This window comes from Nicotiana sylvestris, chromosome 1, assembly GCF_000393655.2.
Source record: "Nicotiana sylvestris chromosome 1, ASM39365v2, whole genome shotgun sequence".
Lineage (NCBI taxonomy): Eukaryota > Viridiplantae > Streptophyta > Magnoliopsida > Solanales > Solanaceae > Nicotiana > Nicotiana sylvestris.
In genome coordinates this window covers 183,113,376-183,139,339 of record NC_091057.1, presented here as the reverse complement: position 1 = coordinate 183,139,339, position 25,964 = coordinate 183,113,376, and the positions used below count along the sequence as shown (strand labels likewise).

General features: G+C 37.5%; 1 protein-coding gene across 1 annotated transcript; it reads left to right on the top strand.

Annotated features, from left to right (window-relative positions):
- Positions 1–20,957: 20,957 nt before the first annotated feature.
- On the top strand, positions 20,958–25,726 carry LOC104241761 (purple acid phosphatase 2-like). Its single transcript, XM_009796692.2, has 8 exons — positions 20,958–21,253; positions 22,281–22,481; positions 22,690–22,801; positions 22,901–23,130; positions 24,086–24,224; positions 24,553–24,773; positions 25,101–25,222; positions 25,326–25,726. Exons 1-8 carry the CDS (start codon positions 21,080–21,082, stop codon positions 25,510–25,512), a joined length of 1,386 nt encoding a protein of 461 aa, XP_009794994.1. The 5' UTR covers positions 20,958–21,079; the 3' UTR covers positions 25,513–25,726.
- Positions 25,727–25,964: the final 238 nt, after the last annotated feature.

Sequence of the window (25,964 nt, the reverse complement as noted above, 5' to 3'; positions counted from 1 at the left end):
CCATTGCAGCCTCGCGGGTATGTAAAAAGGAGGTGTGACAGCTCTGGCGACTCTGCTGGGGAGATTTTGACCCAGAACCACCGGTTCAGGGTTAAGAATTCGAGCTTAGAATAATTGTTATTATTTGGCTTTATTTATTATCTGATTTTATTACATGTTTTGAGCCTAATGTGCTAAATGCTGCTTTTACCGCTTTGATATTATTTGAACTGTACATATAAACTGTGCCGAAACCATTCACTTCTTACCTCCGGGGAGAAGCTCGCTGGTCGAGACTCCCTATTCTATTAGTGTCAATACCTGAAATAAGAAAGAGGTCGGACAAGTTACAAAGCCGGACGATCCCGCGGGTCCCCGGTACGTAGCCCCCTCCTCGACTCGAGTTGTCTGCTCGAGTACACAGTCTAGAACAAATACCCAGGTTATGAACCTAGAATAACTCAGCTTCATGCCGGATCCCTAGTATGAACGTTTATTTGCATCACGTGCATTTGACTTTGGAGGCTCAACACAGGGGTTGGGTCTGTCTAGAACAGGTGCACCAAAAAACGAAAATGACCATCCTGATGCATCTTACTTGCTACTACTTGCGCATCTATTTGATTCGGACTTGTGTGTTGACTGACTTGCGAATATCAGGAATAATATTTTGAAACTGAAAAATAGCAGTTAGGGAATTGATTATTTATTTTTGAAAAAAAAAAAAACCAATACACAAATACTGTCAAAACTCTGCCGAGATTTTGAGAAAATGAGAAAAAAAACGTCTTATTAGTTTGTTTTATTAAAAGCAAAGGAAAAATAGAAAAACAAAATCATCATTGTTCTGTCTTGTTTTTGTAAAAAAAAAATATAGAAAAGAAAATAGTTTGTTTTGCCATGAAAATGAAAATGAAAAAGAGTCTTGTTTTTAAAAATATTTTAGTTTTATTTTTATTTTGTTTGTCTATGAAAATGCCAAAAAGAAAAGTCGTGTGTTGAACGTGGTTTTATTATTTATACATATATATATATAATCCAAAAAGCATTTTTTTTTACTTCCAAAAAATATATATATATATATCTTTATTTGTTGCAAAGAGTATTTGTCATGCCAAGAAAATTCAAAGTAAAATTCCAAAAAGATATGTCTTGCAAAAATAATATAAATATCTTTATTTTCCATTGTTGATAAAACAAAAAATAATAAAAATGTTTGTTTAAAAAAAAAATCCGAAAATATTTTGATTCTTCTTTCAAAATTGAAAAGAAAATTCAAAATTCAAAATATGTTTTAGAAGCATTTCTTTTATTAAAAGTAAAATTCCAAAAATATTTTCTTTTTTCTTTAGAATAAGAGAAAAAAAAAACAACAAATGAAAATTCAAAAAAAATATCTTAGAAGTCTTTCTTTTAAAAAGAAAATCAATCAAAAATCCAAAATATACTTCCTTTAAAGTAGTTCTTTCACAAATTCAAAAAAAAGATAATAAAAAAAGAAGAAGTTAGTTCATCTACTTATTCTTGATTGCCCGAACTACGCGGGTTTGATTCTCACCGGATGTGAGATACGTAGGCAACCCTCATCGGGTCCAACCCCCTTTTTGCTAAAAAAGCCAAAAACAAATAATAATAAAAAAAAGTCAAAATTTCAATTCTGTCATAAAGAATTCGGGTGATGTTGTTTTGTCATAAATAGCCGAATGTTCCCGAAAGGGACGCCGGAAGGCTGACTTTGCATAAACAGCCACCTTCGGGTCATTTTTTTAAAATTTGGTCCAGTTGACCCACACAGCCTTAAAAATCTTCGTCCCCGAGGCGTTGAAAGGCCATGTTTGCGATATTGAGTTTGCTAATTTGAAAAACGATAAAAAGATTCATGAATAAGTCAGGTGATGTTGTTTTGTCATAAATAGCTGAATGTTTCCGGAAGGCTGACTTTGCATAAACAGCCACCTTTGGGTCATTTTTTTTATATATTTGGTATAGTTGACCCGCACAGCCTTGAAAAATCTTCGTCCCCGAGACGCTGAAGGGTCGTGTTTGCAATACCAGGCTTTCATTGTAATTTGGAAAAAAAAAACAAAGAGTTCGCAGTTAGGTGAATACCGTTTGGATTTTTTTGAAATAAGCCGAGCCAGCTTCAGCAGTGTCTTAAACCGTTCTTGCCGAAATAGCCTTATAGTATATTTCAATTGTCGAAAGGTTATTTTCGTAAAAGAACGGACAAGTTTGTAAAGTGTCATAAAATAATCCTCCCCGACCTCAAAATTCATATGAATTTGGAAGGGGCCACATTTGCAAAAATAACCGTTTGGTTGCATTTGTCAAATGGAGAAAAGGGAGTTGGTCATTTGTTTTTGGAGTTTGTAAATCTTTGGGTTGTTTGATTTTTTTTTTTCTAGTTTGAAGGTCATCTTCAAACCTTTGAAACCCAGTTTGTTTTAATATGAAAATTGAAAAAAGGGTGTTTAGTATTGTTTGTCTTTTATTGGTCCGAACTACGCAAGGTCTGATTCATGCGGGGTCATGATACGTAGGCAATCTCCATAAGATTCAACCACAACAAAAAGAAAATGGAAAAATCAAAAAAAAAGGAAAAATGAAAAAAATCGAAAAAGAGAAAAGGAAAAAATGATCGAAAGAAAAAGGAAATACAAAATAAATACAGGGGTTCCCAAAGTACTTCAAAGGGGCAAATAAGCAAGTCGGGGTGACGCATGTTGTTTAAAGCAAAGCCATGTTAGAAACGGTTAACTGCCTAGGGGCATTGCATCCTCAATGTGTTGTTGTCAAATCTGTTAAACTCTAAACGCTAACAAGTTTGTTGTTTTCCGAATCTCAAACAGTTAGTTGTTAAAGAATTCTGGCAACACACCCTTACCAAACTATATCCAAAGGACCGATAACAACAAGCATGACTACTTCAGAGAATAGTACCGAGGAAGAAAGGCCGGTAAGCCAGTTGTTAAAGGAAGCAATGGAAAAGATAGAAAGGATGGGATTAGAGATGAATGCAATGCAGCTAGCTCTAGCCAAAGCACAAAAGAGCCCTGAGCCGTTGGGGCACATGTCGGAATACCCTCACTCCGGCCCTTCAACAAGCCTCCCGAATCACCGTTATCATCAGGAGAGAAGCCCCCATGATTCCCAAGCTCCACCGCCCCATCAACCTCTCCCAATACCAAATGTTCCCACTTTTATGGGACCCATATCAGCCACCCTGCAAAGATCAAACAGCGAGCCATTGCTTCAGGCTCCCGATACGCAATATTATCCCCCTGAGCCTACATTCCATTCCCCCGAACCACATGCCTACAATCCACATTTGGAGGCACCGGCAGAAATTGAAAAGCCGGTTAAAGCCCCAGAACAAGATGAGGTATTGAGGAAATTCAAAAGCCTGGAGCAGTCCTTCAGGAACCTGCATGGATTGGGCAACCAGGTCAGCATGGCCTACAAAGATCTATGCCCTTTCCCGGATGTCCAACTCCCGGCTGGGTTCAAGATGCCTAAGTTTGATTTATATGAAGGGCACGGTGATCCCATGGCACATTTGCGGGGATTCTGTAGTAAAATGAGAGGGGCAGGCGGTAAAGATGAACTGCTGATAGCCTATTTTGGCCAAAGTCTGAGCGGATCGGCACTCGAATGGTATACCAAACAGGATTCCAGCAGATGGTACACTTGGGATGATCTGGCGCAGGCTTTTGCAGGTCATTTCCAATACAATCTCGAGATAGTCCCTGACCGTCTCACGTTGTTGAGGACCGGGAAGAAGCCCGGGGAAAGTTTTCGCGAGTTCGGGTTCCGCTGGAGAGAGCAAGCAGCCAGAGTCGATCCTCCTATGAGAGAGGGAGAGATGGTGGACTACTTCTTACAAACCTTGGAGCCAACTTACTTTGGTCATCTAGTGACGACAGTTGGTAAATCTTTCAATGAAGTAGTTAAAATGGGCGGTATGATCGAAGAGGGACTCAGGTCCAACAAAATCCTGAGCTATTTCGGCAATCAAAGCAACCACTCAGGCCATCCAGAGCGGCACTGAGGGTGTACTGGGGAAGGAGAAGAAAGAAGATGTCACGACCGTTGAGTCTGGAGCCTGGTTCGGATCTAGAGGCCCGTCACCCTACTATGGCCACCCACGACCCTACCACCAAAATTACCCCCGCACTCCATATAGCCCTCCACGACATTATTACTCACTGCCAGATCCCCATTTTCCCGTTCATCATGCACAAACCTATACCCACTCTCCAGCACACGCACAATGGCGTGCACCGGCTCCCCAAAATACATACCCACCTCCACCAAACATATATCTACTTCTGAGGGCCTATAGAAATCCTCCAGGGTCAGGTTTCCGGGGGAATCAAGCTTTTAAGAATGAGAGGAAGCAGAAATATACTCCGCTGGGAGAATCCTATACTACCGTGTTCCACAAATTGAGGCAGTTAGGCCTATTGAATCCTATTGAGCCCAAATTACCAAATCCCCTTCCTGAAAATCTTGACCCTTTAGCAAGTTGTGAATATTGTTCGGGGGCTCCCGGACACGATACCGAGAGATGTTGGAAGTTGAAGAATGCCGTGCAAGAACTCATCAACACAAATAGGATCGAGGTTCAAGTTCCAGAGCAGCCAAACATTAATGACGATCCGTGCTGGTGAAAATAAATGAAAAATTGGACGGTCAACAATTGGACGGCTACTCCTCGTCCTATCCGAAGGGAGTCTTGGTAGTGGGCTCTGATTTTTCTTTCTTGTTTTGGATTATTGCAGAGTTGTAATCCAGTTTTGTTTTAGTGTGAAACTCTGTTATCCCGTATTTCTATAAAGCGAAAGCTTTTCTCTTCTTATTTTGTTTTAAGTCTGTTTTCTTCCTTTTCTCTTTCTAAACAAAGCTCTTTATACTGATTCCAATGACGTGGCATGCATAACGGATCTTCAACTTAGTCTAAAAATCAATCTGATTCCGAACTGATTATACAAAAGGTCAATCACGATGACGAATCGGGATACAATGATAATAAAGCCTTCAAAGAGACAAACCGAGAGTTAAGCTAGTTGGAAGAGAAATCCAAGCCCAACTTAAATGACGCATAAGAAATCAATTTAGGGGATGCAGACGATATCAGGAAATTTGAAGAGGGACAGCAAGTGTTGAAACGGATCCTCCCACATCAGGCAAAAGCAAAAATGGCAAATTTGTCCCGAATTGGCGGTGGCCATCTATTGTGACCAAGATGTTATCCAGTTGCGCTTTATGTCAGACAGATGTCGAGGGAAGATGCATCGACATTGCTATTAATTGTTGTTTGTTTGTTTATACTTGGCATTCATCGGAGAATGAAATGACGGAGGCAATTTTTTCTTCTATCCAAACATTTTAACCTTTGCTTCCCCTTTTGAGCCTTATCTATTCTTTCATACCCCTCTTTTGGAATCAGTAATGAAAATGAGAAAAAAAAAAGAGAAGAAAAATATAATAAAAACAAAAGAAAAAAAAAAGAAAAAAAAAGAGAAAAAAGAAAAAAAGGAGTTGTGAACTACGTTTGACCTGATTCCTCAAAGAAGGATACGTAGGCGCCTCACGGCTCGGTCGTAGTGTAACCAAAAAATAAGAATCCCCAAGCAAGAAACTGGGGCAGAAGTTATGTTTGTAATGTTGGGAAAGAAGTTCGATTCCAAGAGTTGTAATGGTTTTTACCCATCAGAATTATTTTGAACCCTTTTTGATGCCCTCTTTTTCTTTTAGCCATAAACAAAAAACCCATGTTGATGTCCAAAAAAGACCTCCCGATCAGAATCCGAGGAAAGCCAAGTTAAGCAAATAAAAGCAGAGAAAGTCGGCAACGAATTGATAACCTAAAGAATCCCCAGCAAAGAGTCATATCGGCACCATAAGGCGACGAGAATTGAGAGAAATGAGAGAGTCTCATCAGTGAAAACCCCTCGAAGGGCACTATGAGGCGACAAGGATATAAAGGGGGCTAGCAAGATAAGATTTGCAAAAAATGGGCCGCATCCGGCGAAAGTTGGGCTTCTGTACATCCCCAGCAAAGAATCATGTCGGTAACACTCCAATCTCCAGCTTAGAAAATAAAATGAGAAGAGTCTTACCGGTGAAAACCTTCACAGGCACCATAAGGCGACGAGAATTGAGAGAAATGAGAGAGCCTCATCAGTGAAAACCCCTCGAAGGGCACTATGAGGCGACAAGGATATAAAGGGGGCTAGCAAGATAAGATCCGCATCCGGCGAAAGTTGGGCTTCTGCACATCCCCAGCAAAGTAAGGCCGTCAGAAAAATTGATCGATATGAATAGACTGAGTTGGTTAATCCAGAAATGCATGACATGATCATTGGGATTGATTGTACCATTCGGATAAGTTCTTTATTTTTTCTTTCTCCAACATTTGTTCAGAAAGACTTTTTCTTTCATCTTTTTAAAGTCATCACTTTTTATTTTGGGTTTATAGTGTTTTTTTCCAGTAGTTTGTTTTTTAGAAGGATTTTGTTTTTCATAGCTTACTACTAATTGCCAAAATGCTGCGAAGCAAAAGGCGAACAGGACATGCCAAAGATAATACAATGAAACGGAAAAGACATTTGTTGCAAGACCGAATGATGAGTTGGCCTAAATGTCAAGGGGGTATAGTGAAAAAGGGGTCGAGATGCAAGAGCATCCTTGGCCGATCATCGACCAAATTCCAAAAAGGTCGGACAATGTGGAGCAAGGAAAGAAGAGGAAAAACCACCCCCAACGGGAATGTGTTCACCAGCAGGGACATGATCCCCAACAGTAATATCATCCCCAATAAATAGTATCATCCCCAGCAAGTTCTGATAGTGTAATGGAACGCCGAAAAAAAAAGAAAAAAAAAAGAAAAAAAAAAGAAAAAAAAGGGAAAGCAACCATGTTTTTTTCTTTTAAAACTAACAAAATCTTTCTTTGATTTGAAGCAGGGAAAAGAAATGTTACAGATGACGGAAGAACATGCCATAAAGAAGATCATCAAACCGGGGCAGAAAATTTTCTCATCGCCAAAATTTTCTAAAAAAAAACAGGCGCCCACCTGAATAACGAGAGGAATACTTTTTTGTCTGTTCATTTCAGGCACCCACCTGTATAACAAGGGAATACATCTCATGTCTTTACCATCAGGCGCCCACCTATATAACAAGGGAATACATTCCATGCCTTTACCAATAGGAGATACACTTCCTAGGTCTAGTTTTGCCAATAGGAGACGCACTTCCTAAGTCTTACCCATAGGAGACGCGTTTCCTCCTAAGTTTAATTTTACATATAGGAGACGCATTTCCTCCTAAGTTTATATTTTAACCATAGGAGAGGCATTTCCTCCTAAGTTTAGTTTTACCTATAGGAGACTCATTTCCTCCTAAGTTTACATAGGAGACGCATTTCCTCCTAAGTATAGTTTTACCCATAGGAGGCGCATTTCCTCCTACGTTTAGTTTTACCCATAGGAGATGCATTTCCTCCTAAGTTCAGTTTTACCCAATCCTAAGTTGTTGTTGAAATTGGGAGCCCGCCCATAATAACAGAGGAATACATTCAGTCTTTTCATTTCAGGTGTTGAAATTGGGAGCCCGCCCATAATAACAGAGGAATACGCGCCAGTCTTTATTTTCAAGCATTGAAGTTGGGAGCCCGCCCATAATAACAGAGGCATACATTCAGTCTTTATGTTTCAAGCGTTGAAGTTGGGAGCCCGCCCAGATAACAGAGGCATACATTTCAGTCTTTACTTTCAAGTGTTGAAGTTGGGAGCCCGCCCATAATAACAGAGGAATACATTCAGTCTTTACTTTCAAGTGTTGAAGTTGGGAGCCCGCCCAGATAACAGAGGCATACATTCAGTCTTTACATTTCAAGCGTTGAAGTTGGGAGCCCGCCCATAATAACAGAGGAATACATTCAGTCTTTATATTTCCAGAGTTGAAGTTGGGAGCCCGCCCATAATAACAGAGGAATACATTCAGTCTTTACTTTCACGTGTTGAAATTGGGAGCCCGCCCATAATAACAGAGGCATACATTCAGTCTTTACATTTCAAGCGTTGAAGTTGGGAGCCCGCCCATAATAACAGAGGAATACATTCAGTCTTTATATTTCCAGAGTTGAAGTTGGGAGCCCGCCCAGATAACAGAGGCATACGTTCAGTCTTTACATTTCAAGCGTTGAAGTTGGGAGCCCGCCCATAATAACAGAGGAATACATTCAGTCTTTATATTTCCAGAGTTGAAGTTGGGAGCCCGCCCATAATAACAGAGGAATACATTCAGTCTTTACTTTCACGTGTTGAAATTGGGAGCCCGCCCATAATAACAGAGGAATACATTTCAGTCTTTACTTTTCAAGCGTTGAAGTTGGGAGCCCGCCCAGATAACAAAGGCATACATTTCAGTCTTTATATTTCCAGAGTTGAAGTTGGGAGCCCGTCCATAATAACAGAGGAATACATTCAGTCTTTACTTTCAAGTGTTGAAGTTGGGAGCCCGCCCAGATAACAGAGGCATACGTTCAGTCTTTACATTTCAAGCGTTGAAGTTGGGAGCCCGCCCAGATAACAGAGGAATACATTCAACATTAATTTTCAAGGATTGAAGTTGGGTGCCCGCCCATACAACAGAGGCATACGTTTCAAGATCAAGTCAGAAGACAATAAAACAGAGGGTTACAGCAGGAATCCCCAACAGGAAACAATAAAAAATCCCAGCACCGGGAAGCAAAAGGTTGCAACAAGAGGTCCCAGCACATACTCAAAAGCATGGGTCAAAAGGAAGAAAGCCATGTCCCCAGCGGACCGAGCAAAATGATATTCAGAAAAGCAAATGGCCAGTATCATTCCAAGTTCAAGGAAGAAAAGCACCGGAAGAAGCACAAGCCGACAAGAAAGCAAGGCAACAAGAACAAATTTCAATCTAGCCTAGCTTCTTGTTTTATTTTAAGCACGGTGTAATAAGGAGATCAGTAAGCAGTGATAACAAAATGCAACAACAGTAACATTGCAGTCCCACGGTAGTCCCAGCTACTAAAACTTCCCAAACTACATTAACCTGATTCCCCTTTAGCCAGGGATATGTAGGAAACCTTTGAAGCAAAGGTTCGGTTAAATCTTTTTCAAAAAATGCTTCACCCGGAGTACTCGGATGGGCAAAAATCGCTCGCTTTATCTTTGCACGAAAACCCTTCGTGTCTCCGGGCAAAGAGGGGCAGCTGTAAGCACGTGATTTTTGCCCTATATGAGAAATACTCCCAAAAAAATGCAAAATAAAATAATTTTCCTTGGTGTGCAATTTTGAGTATTTTGTGACATTTTTGGATTATTATTTGTATTTGTCTGTGTTTGTTTATTTGCTAAATTAATAAAAAATACAAAAATATATATCGTATTGGCATGTAGGATTTAATTCTATAATTGTTAGTAATTAAATTAGTTTTATCAAAATTAAAAAATTTACAAAAAATATGCATCTTTTGCATTTTTAGCATTTAATGTCCAAATGAACAATTTTATGCTTAATTATTACTTAATTGTGCGTTAATTGTTATTGGTAGTTAATTTGCGCTTTTATAACTTAATTTAGTTCTTAATAATAATTTAAGTATTCTTATAATTTAGTTTTAGAAAATAAAAGAAGAAAAGATAACAAAAATACAAATAAAAATCGGATTGGGTCACTTCTTCAATTTTCAACCCCAGGCCCAAACAATTGGCCACGACCCAGTCCACTTCACACGGGTCGACCCGGTCCGCCCCATTAACCCATTGACCCAAGACCCACTCTTCATTTGGTCAAAACACAAAACAAAATACAAACAAAAAAAAACCCTAAGAAAACCTAAAAACTACCCGCCCCCCTCCATCCTCATCTTCCCCAAACTCTCAAACAAACCCAACGTCCATGGCTGCTGCCATTCACCAGCTTCACCACCAAACGGACCCTTCCACCTCCAGCTGCCTCCCCGTCATCGTCACGGCCCAAGCAGTCCAGCAAACACCACCTCCATCGTCACCTCCTCCTTCGTTCTTCATCCAAACACAACCAAACTACGCAGCCCCTTCGCACGGCCAAAACGACCATTATCATGGTCGCTACAGCTGCATCTTCGTCGTCCTCGTCAACCCCTTTTTCAGTTGCTTCGACTGCATTTGCTGCCTCAACGATGTCCTTGAGTCTAAACCAAACCTGCTCCTGTTCTGCCGCGTCACCTGCTGCTAGGCTTCGGCATGGTTTCAGTTGCTAACTAGAGTCGAGTACGTCGTCGTTTGGTCGAGCTTCATCTTCTCCGAGCTGCTGCTTGCACTTCATCTTCTTCAAAGCTCGAGCTCGCCATGGTCGAGCTCTTCCTTAGCTGTCTCTTCTGCTTTCAGCTGCAGGCAAACGACGACGCACCCCCCAGCTGCTTCCGTTTCAGCACTTCTGCCGCATCAGCTGTGGCTGTGGCTTCGGCGTCAACTTCTTAGGTTCGGGTTCGTCGTCGTTTGGTTGAGCTTTGGTCGAGGGTCGCCGAAACAGTCCGTATGTATGATTGTTCGATTCGGTTAGTAGATTTTTGAGTTTTATTCTGTCCGCATTTTGTTTTGATATTTTCGAATCTAAAATCGGCGAATGTTTGTTTTGTTCATGTTTATTGTTTAGATATTTGATTTTGGTTTTGTTCATGTTCATGTGTTGTTTGTTAAATTAATTTTTCAGATTTCAAGTGAAAGATTAATTAGTTATTTTTCATGTTTATTTCATGTTTGTATTGTTGTTTAAGTGAATATTTGTTAGTTTAATGTTTGTTAGATCCAAATTGAAATTTAATTGGTTATTTCTTCAATTTGTTTCATGTGTTATGTATTTTCCAGAAAATATTAATGTTGTTTGAATCGTTAGAATCCGTCATGTTTGTTGCTTAAAGATAGATTAAATTCATGTTCGTCTTGGTTTGAAGTTCATGTTTAAATCCAGTGATTTAATGTGAGTTTATGTTTGTCTTTGATTTGTTAGTTTAATTTGAATCATGCATATTGTTGTTTGTATTATTGTCTCTTTGTTCATCCATTAATGGTCTAAATTAACCAGGATTGGTTCCCGATATGGTTGATTTATTTCCATTAATTTGGAGTTTGTGTTGTTCATCATGTTCATGTAAATTGTTGTTGAAGATTGTTGAGAAATTGGTCATCTTGACTATATTTTGGTTGAGTTATGATTAATTGATTGTTTAGAGCAGAAGGGTAATTTGGTAAATTGCATTGCATTCGGGGGTAGATTTGTAATTGCAATAAGGTCGGAGGGGTAGTTTGGTAATTGAACATTATTTTGATTCTTTATGTTAAGCATGGGGGACAAATATAATGGGGTGGGGTTTTTGATGTACTTGTTTAATATAATGGGGAACAAGACAAAACATAATGGGGAGGAATCTTGTACTTTTTTAATATAGGCATGGGGGACATATGGTAATGGGTTGGGAATGTGGTATTTATTTAATGTAGGCATGGGGGACAAAGTTTAAAATAAAGAAAACATTAAGTAGTGGGACAAAGGATGCCATTGGGGGAATAATTTTGGGGTTGGGAATTGAAGACTTGTCTTGCTATATATAGAGGACTATTCTTGACATTAAGGGACTAGAACTTGAACATTGAGAGGATTTTTAGAGAGAAGAAAAAAGGTTGAACATTATTGAGAGATTATTGTTGAGAGACTTTTACACTTGAGAGTTGACATACTTTTATACGGGAGAGAGTTTGTGATAGTAAAAGAGAAAGACAATTTGAACTTTCACTCGAACAATTCTGTTTGCTTTTCTTCGAGTGTTATTCAAAAATCCGAAGCTGCTGCATCTCGTATCTTTTCTCTCTTCTGCTTTGACTGCGATTGTACTTTTGCACTGCTGAGTTTTCAATCTGTTACTGGGTCATTCTACTGGTTGTTACTGGTTTCGCGGTGTTGCTGAACCTGCTGTTGCTGTGTTATTACTGCTGCTGACTCCTACTTCTTTTGTTCTTGTATTGCTGTTTCCAGGTACACATTTGTACACTCTTGGTTCGAAGCAAAAAATGAAATATTAATCAGGCTCCTGTTCCTGTTGAATTCTTTTGTTTGGATTTGTGTTTGAATATTAATTTCCCTCTCTTGGTGTAAAAATGTAGTTGATTGATTAAATGAGCAATGATGTCGCATATGTATAACTTCTTCATCTAATAATGTTAGTTTACATTAATCGAAGAATAGTTAATCTGTTTTGATATTATTGTGTATTTATCTCATGTTCTAGCAAATAATAAAATGTGGAATGAAAGCAGTTTTTCCTTGTACAAACGCGATCGCAATTTTCCGTTCACATTAGCCGTAACTTAATAACTAATAAGTTGCGTTTTTCAGCATGTAAATAATTAGGAGATTTTTCTTTTATTTTAGAGACAAACTTAATAGAAAAATGTAGTCGCTATAGGTTTATCCTTTTTAAAATAAAAATGAGACGAGCCTCGCCAAATAAATCACAAACCGCCGGGGCCCTCAATAAAATACATAACCATTGACTAGACTTTGGATTTGGCCGTTTAATGAACCTTCACGGCCTCTTCCTAAAATAACAATACGTTAGACTCTTTAAGACGCGCCTTAATAAATCTTACCTTCCTAAACTCGGGTGCACATTTATGTGACCCAAATCCAATTCTCAACGGAGTCGAAATGTGTTTCTAATCACGGGTACATTGATTGTGACGTGGTTCGAGATGCGTGTCCATAACGTTGCAAATTCATTTTAAAAAATAAGAATGAGATGAGCCTCGCCAAATAAAATACAAATTGCGGGGCCCTCAGTAAATATTTGCTTTAAAAATTGTTTAGACTTCGGGATGGACCGTTTAGTAAAATTCCACGGTCCTACCCAAAATAAATACGCTAGTCGCTTTAGGCGCGCCTTTAATAATTTAATTTCCTTAAACTCGGGTGCACATTGATGTGACCCAAATCCAAATCTCAACGGAGTCAAAGTGTGTCGACGACCACGGGTACATTGATTGTAACGCGGTTCGAGATACATTTTCACAACGTTGCAATTCTTGATAAAAACAGTAAATGATAAAAGCGGTTAAAAGTTAAATTTTGCACATAAGTTCACACTTGTATAAAATCAGATAATCAAGCCGAATATAACAGTTGAGCGACCGTGCTAGAACCACGGAACTCGGGAATGCCTAACACCTTCTCCCGGGTTAACAGAATTCCTTATCCGGATTTCTGGTACGCAGACTGTAATATAGAGTCATTCTTTTCCTCGATTCGGGATTAAAATTGGTGACTTAGGACACCCTAAATCTCCCAAGTGGCGACTCTGAAATAAATAAACCAATCCCGTTTCGATTGTCCTTTAATTGGAAAACACTCCATTGCAGCCTCGCGGGTATGTAAAAAGGAGGTGTGACAAGAAGGATAATCGTTGTAGGGTGGACGACGCATTTATGGCATGGTTAGTGGTGCAGATCCATATTTGGGACCATCGAGATCAGATGATTCTGCCCCCACCTACACATATCCAGGAGGTTGATCTTCAGAGGTATATGTCCTGGTACCGGCACGTCACCCAAATTTCGGGAGCCCTATTCATCAGGCTGGCGGTTGGTACGTTCCATACGGCGGGCGACACGAGGCCCTGATATGTTTTCTATTATTATTCATTATATAACTGTATTTTAGTGCAATATACGTAGTTTATATTTTATACGTTGTGAAGGCTATTGGACTACACACAGTCTATCAGATGGGACTGCAAATGCAGGATTATGCCGGCAATCCTACAAATGCCTTGCAGGATTATAGCCGTCGATTTTTAGAGTTGGTTGCCCGGACACTGCAACGAGCCCGGGAGGATCAGCGTTTGGCACACAAATCGTAAAGAAGTAAAATTCCATTATAATGACTGAAAATAAAGTTCATTACAACTACTTTAGCTTAATACTACAACACCGAAATGAAAATGACTTTTAACAGGGGGTACATGCCGGATATGAATTTTACAAATTTTGAACCCAAGCATAGTTTTGGTGTGTTGGATCATGGTGGTCCATCCGGGAGCCATCACCGAAATGAAAATGTCCATTATGGAATTTCATCACATTACGACTTGTAAATGAAATGATACGGCTATATGGAAAGTATTTATTAAATTCAGCATCTTATTATTTTGTTGATTGTGCAGTGAAAACGAGTAAGTTGAACTTAACATAAAAAAATGCTTCAGTACAACTAATAAAAATGCACGACAACACACATAAAGATAAATTGATACATTAAACACATACATTTAGTCACTGCCGTCCATTATTCTCTGCTCCAACCACTTAAATTGTTCTAATAGCTTATTTTCTTCTTCTTCTACCTCTTTAAGTTTCGCTTTCAACTCCACAACCTCTTTTTAAGTTATTTTTCACGTTCCCACTATTTTAAACACAAATCAATAAGATCGTTCAACAATCCTTTGTAGTATTCCTGATGACAAGGTTCATCAATCCATACCTCAAAATCGCAAATAGGTTCGCCAGGAACCTTATAAAACTTGTTCAAACATTCCTAAAAGCGGCGTCCAGCTGCACCATTATCCCAACAACTTTGCATCTGGCATTTTTTTTCCGCACTTGCACCTTGAGACATAGATAGGCTGAGACATTTTTCTGTTAAAAAACTTGCTTTTCAAGGAAGATTTGCTATTAGTTATTTTTGAGCGAAGAAAATATGTAGAATGAGCTCGTTATTTATAGGCAAGACAATACACATAATGTAGTATTTAACTGCGCTATATATAGACATAACGTAATATTTAACCACGCTATGCCTTGCATGTTAAATGTTCTGACGGGTACGAAACAACTTTATGTTAGATCGACAAGACAACACACACACATAATGTAGTATTTAACCGTGCTATATATAGACATAACGTAGTATTTACCCGCGCTATGCTTTGCGTGTTAAATGTTCTAACGGATACGAAACAACTTTATGTCAGTTGGGCAGCTTTTTCATATCGACAAGACAACACACAGTCATAAATTAATCAGATTTATGAAAGTTCAATGTTGTTTCCAGTTCTTCCGAATATATAATTTTTTTTATTATCATTGAAAAACTAAAATGGAGAAATTCAACTCATAATTAACAAACATAATTTTATTTTATAAATCTTGCAACATAAACAAAACAACTAAATATTACAACACAAACTCATTGATAGTTAGGCACCATAGAAGAACATCCACCCCGAGCTTGATTACTGTTGCCACCCAAAAGACATTTTCGACGGTCGTGTCCTATTTGCGAGCATATACCACATCTCCGCGCATAAACGGTAGCACTAACATCCATTTGGTTCCATATACGCGTTCTCTTCTTCACCTGTATTCGACGCAAATAGGACTTGTTACACACCATTTTAAATGGTTCAGGCAGCTAATAATGCTCAGCACCCACTGGCTGCAACTGCCCACTATATGTGTTAAGGTACTTCGCAACACTATATTGTTGATCAACATAGTTGGTTACACCTAAACCAACTTGTTGAAAGCACTTGATGGCATGTGAGCAAGGCATGTGGTAGATGGACCATTTCCCACAAGAGCATAACCTTGTAGATTCATTTACAGTATGTACATTATTACCCCGATTTTGATGGATAGCGGTGCGAACTTCAAAAACATTTCTTTCGTTATCATACTGCAAAAATGAATGCCAATGCGCTCGCCGTCTATATTTCTCAAATCTCTGCATCGATACTGGCATAAATTCAACACCCATTTCCATTAATGACATTGCGGCTGTAGACCTTTCAACAAACCTCTCCGCCATCTGCTTGAATGACATCCGCACCATGGTCGTGACAAGCAATCCTCTTGCCGACTTCAATAACCCGTTGAAAGACTCTGACAAATTTGTAGTCAGAGTTCTCCATCGTCTGCCACCATCTGCATGCAAAGTCCACTTTTCAGGGTCATGTCGCATTAACCAACGATAAACTACCTCATCTTCTTGCTTGATATATTCCATGTGCCTCCGGAATTTATGTTATTGGTGGTCTGTTGCTTCCATCCACATCAAATCATGCAGATCCTTGTTGGGATGTGCCTTCTGGAAATTGGCTTTAAGGTGCCTAACACAGTAATGATGGTAGGCATAAGGTTCTTGCCATGCAGGCAAGTTCTCTACAGAACTTAAGATACCACCGTGTCGATCAGATATTAGATAAATACCGGAACGCTGTTTGACAACGTGCTCTTTCAAGTGGTTCAAAAACAGCGTCCACGTCTCTTGGTTTTCATTGGCACAAATAGCAAAAGCTAGAGGAAATATATGTCCATTAGCATCTACTGCCACGGCTATCAATAGCTTGATATCGTATTTTCCATAGACATGAGTGTCGTCTATGGATATTACGGGCCGACAATGCGAAAAACCATCAATTGCTGGTTTAAACGCCCAGAACACGTAATTGAATGTATATTCTGGTTTACTTGGAATCCGTTCAAGCTTCCATTCAACAACCGACCCGGGATTAAACTGCTGCAGTGCAGCCATGTACCTAGGCAGATTTGCAAATGACTTATCCCAATTACCATAGACTATTTCAAACGCTCGTTTGCGCCCGAGATATGCCTTTCTTTTAGTAATGATATGGCCATGTTCCTGGTGGACTGCTGTAATGCACTCTTTGATTTTATACCTTATGGACTCTTCGATGTGTGGAATAAGAACAAGAGAAATCAAGTCAATATCCAAGTTGAAGTGATTCCCGTTGAATGTGTCCATTTCGCATGTGTGGGTGTGAATGTATTTACCCACTTTCCACAGACCTGTCTTCTTCTTGCTCGCACACAACATCCAATGACATGGCCAAAACCACCTGCGACAAACAACCTTATATACAATCGGACTTGACTCCCATACCGTCATCTCACGACACTCTTTTATGTTGTGCATTTTACAAGCCCTGCTTAGACACGCTTTATCAGGAAAAACATGCCCTTTGCCAGCAGCGTTGGTCTAGACTCATCCCACATTGTTGTCCGAATTTCATCAAAATCCATTGTGAGAGCTTCCACATCCTGTATGCTTGGCAAGTTATCAAGGTAAGGAATCTTCCTTGAAAGAAATGGCACTTGGGACTCGTACATTCTTCGTCTAGGGGGGGTGGAGCATACTCTCTCGTCAAATCAGGTCTTCCTTCTCATCCTCCTTATCACTATCCTCACGAAGAAAGGGTGTCTCATCTCTAGATTCATCAGCATTGTTGTCGTAATCACTGTTCTCTTCCTCACTCTGTACATCTGCTAGATCTCGATTTAATACGTCATCTTTGGGCAATTGAGTGAGTACATTTGGTTCAACTTGCTCGTTTTCACTGCACAATCAACAAAATAATAAGATGCTGAATTTAATAAATACTTTCCATATAGCCGTATCACTTCACTTACAAGTCGTAATGTGATGAAATTCCATGATAGACATTTTCATTTCGGTGATGGCTCCCGGATGGACCACCATGATCCAACACACCAAAACTATGTTTGGGTTCAAAATTTGTAAAATTCAAATCCGGCATGTACCCCTTGTTAAATATATGAGCGTTAATACAAATTCAATACAACAAAAATGTACATCGTAACACAAAGGAAAATTGAAGCTTACCACTCGTCTTGTGAATTATGTAAAGCAGGCGGGGATAAGTTTAAATCAAGGAAAACTCTTTCATCCGGAACCTGTCCGGCAAAAACTCCTCCAGAATAGCCACCCGATGACTGGGGGTTATCCGGAACCTGTCCGGCAACCTCATTGTTTGGAACATCTTCGACCTTGACGTACATATCCAACATATTTATTACAAGATATTCCCAGTATTCATTCGGAGTCCTTAGAAAATCCCTCAAAGTTTCATCATAGTAGATGTTTAACTCCGAGTAAAAAGTAGCCACTTGCAGAGTGACGGAATACGGATATCTTCCGGTTACTTTAAGTATCACTGAACGTTTCCTCTCACCTATTTTTTTGCATAACAATGATATCAATTTATCGTACTCTATTGTAAGTGGTAATTTAACATGACCCTGTGGAGATAAACTATACCTCACAGAGTTATTCTCCATCACAACCTCACCCCCCAATATAATGAAACTCTTATTCTACGCTCTTCAGACATTACGAAAAAAATGCTTCAGAATTTAACAACAAGAAAAAATTGAACGGGAGTTAGAATTTTATGTGAACGAATTTTCCTAAAATCCTAACCACTTTATATAGGAAATGGCTAGCCCGGGATATGAAATTTTTTTGCCGTATAGCGTTCTTTAAATATACGTTATACACATTTAAATTATTGTGTTTGTTAGTTCACTTATTGGTGGGTCCATATTCAGGGTATAGCATTTTTTTTGGGCGTTATATGTATAACATATGAATAAAAGACGTTATACCTTAACGGTAGACGTTGCCGTTAATGTATAGCGTCTTGTTTTTGCACGCTATATATAGAAATGTATTTTTTTAAACACCTGTTAAGGTAATTTGAGTCCAAAAAAATAATATTTAGGTTCCGGACTCGTTTATGCACCACGTAAATATCGGTGAATTTTGTTTGTACGGAAAAGATTATCACTAAAAAGATTTGCAAAAGTGACCTATCACGACGCGTTGCAAAATTAGCAGAAGAGTTAGTGGTTTTTTTTTTTTCCAAAAAATATTGAACTGCTTGTTATGAAACTCTTTTTGTATTTTTTTGAAAATGCTTATCTAGTTATCTGTCTTTATAGAGAGAACTCAGTGGTTGAAGCAGTTTGTGTCCCTCCTAACTGCGATTTTTATCTGAAATGGGAGGTATTGGGAGGTCATAAATAAACGCATGCGAAAACTGTGCACAATTACTATATGTAGGTTCTTTACTCTGTTCCAATTGTCCGTTCCCTCGTCTCTGCAGCAGCGATATTCCAAAAGGTGGGGAATGACATCTCTATTTTATAAGGCAGAATTGGAACTCGTTTGGAGCTCGTCCTGGGGAGGAGCACCCGTAAAATGTCTTTGGACTTATATGTGTGGCTTAGTTTTGTGAGATTTACGCTTCTATCGTCAGAGCTTACGTCCCAGACACGCCCAATGCCTAGCGTACTGGGCTCGCCTAAAAGAACTTTATGCAATTGTATGTGATTAACCCTGTAAATTCTCAAATTTTCTTAATAAATCGTGGATTATTCAAAATTACTTTTTTCTTAATCATAAATCTTTAAGTTGAGAGTATTTTATGTCATAATTAAAATAAAAAAATTTGCACATTATCTACTAAGACTGCTATGATAGTAATTTCAAATAAATCTTTCATTTTAAAATGTATTTGTTTATTAACTTTCGTTATGTCTTTATTATATAATAATCTATAAATTTTTTTATTTATTTTCCTAAATATTTTTTTTCATGTTTACGCGAGATACAATACCTATTAATTTAATAGTTAAATATTAGCTAGTAACTATTTACAAATAATTAGTTATCATGGTATCATATGGTGAATTATGTGTCACTTTATTAACTTGTTGAAGCTAAAAAATAAATGATGCTAGAAAATCATATTTAAATTGTGAATTATGTTTTTATATAAATTCTCTTTCAAATAGAAAGCATATTAAATAAAAGGAGTATCTTAAAAAAATATCAATTATAATATCGAAATTCTTTCAAGATTCATTACTCCTTAAGAGATACATATAAGGTTTCGCATCGAATACATGACTTTTGATGTTTGAGTTGTAACGATATTGCAGCTAGTTCACATATTATGATATATGTCATACTTTTCGTATAATTCATAGTTGAATTATAATTTACAAATATTTTAAATAGATTATTTGTTATAGTTTTGTGGTTTTAATGTAATTTTTATAATTATTTTTTGTTTTATACTATCTTAAAATTCTTGAAATTAGTAAAATTTAAAGATCCGTGGAACTTACGCCCCACGTCTTAGGGCTTACGCCTCGCCTCGTTAGAGGTAAAGTGCCTCGCCTCACGCCTCCACCTTTTAAACATTGAATGGTACTATTTCTTCTACAATCTATATGCCGATACACAATTATTATGGGTTTGCAAAAAATTTCTTCATTCCACTTTATTTTACGTTGTTTTCTTCGTTTCAAGAAAATTGACATATTTCAATATTTTCTTAATAAGAAACTTTTATAATCATATAATGCTATGATATGTTTAAAGTCATAAGTTTTTAAAATTTTATAGTCACACAAATGTTATGAAATATTTAAGACCACACAGTTTCTTTTTTTATTAAACTTTGTGTTAAGTCAAATTACGACAAATAAAGTGAAACGGACGGAGTATAAAACTCAACCGAAGAGTGTTATATTCATTCCAGAATTAAAGAAAAGTATAATTCAAGTAAGTCCATCCAACATATTTAGTTATATTGGATTTATATATTTGCCCAAATTAAATTTGTAAGCGTGTCTCGACAAGAATAGAACAAAACACAAACAATCGGTTTAGGAAATAATATATATTATTGCAGAATAAATCCTTTTTAAGCAAATTTAATTTTATAGCGAAAGGAGAAAATTTAAATAAAAAAATGGTTTTGAGTTGCATGAGTTGAGCTATGACTCACTCCTCGACCTATCTCAATTACCAATTCAATTATAACCAATCGAACAAGCAGTTATATTCACAGACTCAACTCATCTTAACATGTCCAAATTTGATTAAATTCGCCCATGTGACAGTTGGCACCTCTATGTTAGAGTGAGGATTTGAACTTTATGACATCGACCTGATTAATAATTGGATTCTAATTAATTTTTATATATATTTAGTAATTTTTTTTAATAAAAATACAAAATTTAGACTAAAGTTATTGAGTTCGGCCGAACCTGTAAATGGTAGCTAGCCTTCTAACTCCGGCCTACTTTATGCAGGTCGATGTATCTATATAATCAAGTTGCTCCTGTTTGTAACATACCCTCAAGCAAAGTACTAAAATTCAATATATTCCTTATCTGTGAGGTTGAGGAAAAAGAAAATTAATGGGTATTTCGTGGTTCTATGTTGTTGCAATTTTACTTTTCATCACAAACACAGCAACGCTATGCAGGGGAGGAATCACCAGCAGTTATGTTAGGAAGGTAGAAAGCAGTGAGGATATGCCTCTTGATAGCGATGTCTTTCGCGTCCCTCATGGCTACAATGCGCCTCAACAGGTCTTTTCTACTTCTCTGCCCATTTAATTTAGGACTTTTCCTTCTATCTACACGTGCATCCATCAAATAAGCTATATGCTCGGACTCAAAAATGTTTGTCAATGCCGGTGTATTTTTGGAGAATTCGAGCAACATAACTAATAAGTGCTTTTCCTTATTTTTGTATGTGCTAAACTGTTGGGCTAAACTAATCCAAAGACACTCTTAACATGGTGTGATACTGTCTGCTTTGGGCCAAACCCGTACGGTTTTTTTCTAAAAAGCCTCACACCATTAAGAGATCCCTACACCTTATATGCAGGCTCCCAATCTTTTCAGCTACCAATATGGGACTTTGTTCGTACACCTAACAATCTTCCCCTCGAACTAAGCCATGATTCACGGGTCTTCCCCTCGAACTAAGTTCCATGTGACCATTGCCACGATCCACGGGTAATTTCCGAGATTTATTGTGTGCCACCCACATTGTTAGAGTATTATGGCTTGTGTGTGCACCGCCCCACACTATCACTTTGCGCCATCTTCATACTCGTCCCGTCAAACCTGGGCTCTGATACCTATTGTTGGGCTAAACTAGCCCAAAGACACTCCTAACATGGTGTGATATTGTCCACTTTAGACCAAGCCCGCATGATTTTTTCCAAAAGGCCTTACACCATTAAGAGATCCCTACAATAGACTCCCAATCTTTTCAGCTACCAACGTGAGACTTTGTTAGCACACCCAACATAAACATTGTAAACATGTTTCAATGGAGATTTCACGTCGTCCAAAGCATGAAAGTAAAAAGGGATTAATAATAAAGCAAGCAGCTTGACTCGTCCATGTTAGAAATTAACACTTAAAAAATGAAGAAAAACAAGTTTGAGTTGGTTAAAGATACTCTACATTTCTTTCTTTCTTTCTTTCTTCTTATATAAAGAAATTTTGTAGTTTAATCATCAGCAAAGTCTTTTTTTTTTTAAATTTAGTTTGAAATACTTTGCTTCTTGTAATGTTTTTTAATTAAATTGATGTGTAACTGAAGGTTCATTTAACGCAAGGGGATCACGTCGGTAAAGGAGTGATTGTTTCATGGGTGACAATGGATGAACCTGGCTCAAATAAAGTATTATACTGGGAATTCAATAGCAAGATTAAGCAAATAGCCAAAGGAACTGTTTCTACCTACAAATACCATACATATAATTCTGGCTACATTCATCATTGTACCATTCAAAACTTGAAGGTGAGTTTTATAAACAAGTTATAGTGTAAAATTATGTAAAATCAATATTTATATATATTTCAATTATATTACTCACTTTTTCTTAATAAACGTGGTATCCGTCTAAGGTTTGAACAGATGAGAAGAAATAATGAGATTTAAGCATGAAACCTCATGCTTCTCAACCGATGTCGATATTACTAATTTATGATTTATTTTTTAAACAAAGTATAACACCAAATACTACTACATGGTTGGAACTGGGCATTCAAGACGGACATTCTGGTTTGTTACTCCTCCACCAGTAGGCCCCGATGTATCCTATACATTTGGTCTCATAGGTAATCATTACTATATTTTTTCGATTTTTATTTAGTTAAATTGCACGTGGAAAAAATTAAACTGTCAGTGTATATAATATAAGTCGGCAATGCATGCAGGGGATCTTGGACAGACATACGACTCAAACATGACGTTAACTCACTATGAAATGAATCCAACTCAAGGACAAACTGTTTTATTTGTTGGAGACCTTTCTTACGCAGATAAGTATCCAAATCATGATAATAATAGATGGGACACCTGGGGTAGGTTTGTTGAAAGAAGCAATGCTTATCAACCTTGGATTTGGACTGCTGGTAATCACGATGTCGATTTTGCTCCTGAAATCGTAAGTTCTTCCTATGCAAATTCCGTTTTCATAAGTTTCAATTAAACATAGTAGCACTAAATATAGTATAGTTTTGGTGGGGAGCGCTTTACCCGCTTTACTGGGCCTATCTAGTACAAATTCAAATTAATTGGGTCAATAAATTTTGAGAGAAATTCAAAAATAGCTAGATTTATAAGTGGTCATTCGAAAATACCACAGTTTCAAAAGTAATCGAAATTTAGTCACTTTTCATGTAAAGATAAATCTGAACGAAAACACTGTTCAAAATCCGGAAAAATACTCCAATATATTATACTGGAGATTAGAGCACCGGTGGGGAGCGCTTTACCCGCTTTACTGGGCCTATTTACCGCAAATTCAAATTAATTGGGTCAATAAATTTTGGATACCAAATAGTTAAGCTAAAAAAAAATAGGGGTATTATCACTTTTAGCTCGCGCTAGAAATTATTTACATCTAGTAACCGAAAAAGTGTATAAAATTTGTATAATTTTTGTACATAACATACAGAATGTATATTATATATACAAAAATTATACAAATTTTATATATTTTTTCGACTATTATTTTTACAGCGGCTATACAATGTTATTTTCCCAAAAAAAATATCATTTTTTTCTCTGAGCACTCTTGACACAACGAAGGTGTAGTACGTTGCGGCTGCACCAATTGGTTTGATAGTGAAAATTGAATTAATACTTACTTATTGTGTGAGAGACTTACTGGTACCACTCAACAGTAAGTTTTGCCGTTTTGGTGGTGGTGGAATAAAATAGAGAGCAATGTATACACCAAGATATTCATTTTGCACACTGATATTGCTATAAAGTAGAAATAAATGTAGTGATAATACCACACTCACAAAACTTAAAATTTTGAATTCTTTTCTATTTGTATGTGCCCGAATGTTTCATATTTGTACAAAGTAATAAGATGTTTACTTTTTTTGCAGGGTGAACCAGAACCATTCAGGCCATACACAAACCGATATCCAGTTCCTTACCAAGCATCAGGAAGTAGTTCTCCTTTGTGGTACTCAATCAAGAGGGCTTCTGCATATATCATCGTTTTATCAACATACTCTGCAACTTGTAAGCACATGCACTATTATATTTAACGAAACCAATATAATTAATCAATTCGATGAATTATTGGTAAATTAGTCGTCTAATTTTTGGAAGGGGAGCCTTGGTATAACTAGCAAAAGTTGTTGCCATGTGACCAGGAGGTCAGGGGTTCGAGCCGTGAAAAAAGTCTCTTGCAGAAATGCAGGGTAAGACTGCATACGATAGACCCTTGTGGTCCGGCACTTCCTCGGACCCCGCACATAGCAGAAGCTTAGTGCACCGGGCTGACCTTTTAGTCGTATAAATTTTTATAACCGAGTGCTAATATATATATACTTTTTATAATCTCAAGCTAAATATACTCCTCAGTACCGCTGGCTCGAGGCAGAGCTGAAAAAAGTCAATAGAAAGGAAACTCCATGGTTAATTGTTCTTATGCATTGCCCATGGTACAACAGCTACGGCTATCATTACATGGAAGGCGAAACCATGAGAGTAATATATGAGCCATGGTTTGTTAAGTACAAAGTAGATATGGTTTTTGCAGGTCATGTTCACGCCTATGAACGATCGGTAATCCCTTTTACTCCTAGCATTTTTCAATATTTTAATATCAGAAAAAGTGCAACTTGAAATGAATTTTGTATAGTTTGTGATATTCAAATATATGTACATATATAAGTTCATTCAATCTGATATAGCTGAAAATTGACCAAATTGACTATTGATAATTATAAGTGCCATATAGGGATGAGAAATTAATATGTAGCTTCAAAATGGATTAATTTCATCAGTTATCACGAAGTTCTTAATAACCTAGATTTAAAAAAAAAGAAGGCATTTTTCTTTTTTATTACTGACAAATTTTCCACCTCTTCATTTTTTTAAACGTGGTGGCAGAAACGTATATCGAACATTGACTACAAAATTGTGAGTGGGGAATGTACTCCTGCGAGCAACCCATCGGCACCTGTCTACATAACCGTCGGTGATGGAGGAAATATTGAAGGCCTTACCACAAAGTAAGAATATTGCTAATATTCTGAAAATTTAATTAAATCTACAACAAATGTTAATACACCAACTGAAAAGTTAATGGTGGGTGTTATAATTTTCACTTTTCAGAATGACGGAGCCACAGCCTAAGTACTCAGCCTATCGTGAATCAAGTTTTGGACATGCCATATTGGAGATTAAGAATCGAACTCACGCCTATTACAGTTGGCATCGTAATCAGGATGGTTTTTCTGCAAAAGCTGATAGCTTCTTGTTTTTCAATCGCTATTGGCACCCAGTTGATGAATCTTATTAAATGATCATTGGTTTAAATTCCTTTCTTCTATGTGTTAAGACATAAATAAATTGGATGTCATCCTTGTAATATTCCAGCCTCTTTAGCGGTTTCTGGAATGTGTATTGTTAGCGGAGATGGATGATGTCACCGTATTGTTATCTGTGTGGTTACTTTTGTATGAGATATAGTCGGTTAATGTTACGACCCAATTTAGGATCGTGATTGGCGCTCAGGAGCAAGTGTCCCAAATAAGCCTCATCAGTATTATACAGAAAATCGGTCAGAATTTCCTCTGTTTTTGAATTATCCAAAAACTTTCCTGTATCAAATCAACAACCAAACATCCTAATATTAATTCAAATAACAATAACTTTATCAATTAACCAAAAAAAATCTCTACTATTAATAGTTCACCCACTAACAACTAATAATATTAATTTATCCCCATAAAAAAGTAATATACTCAAAAT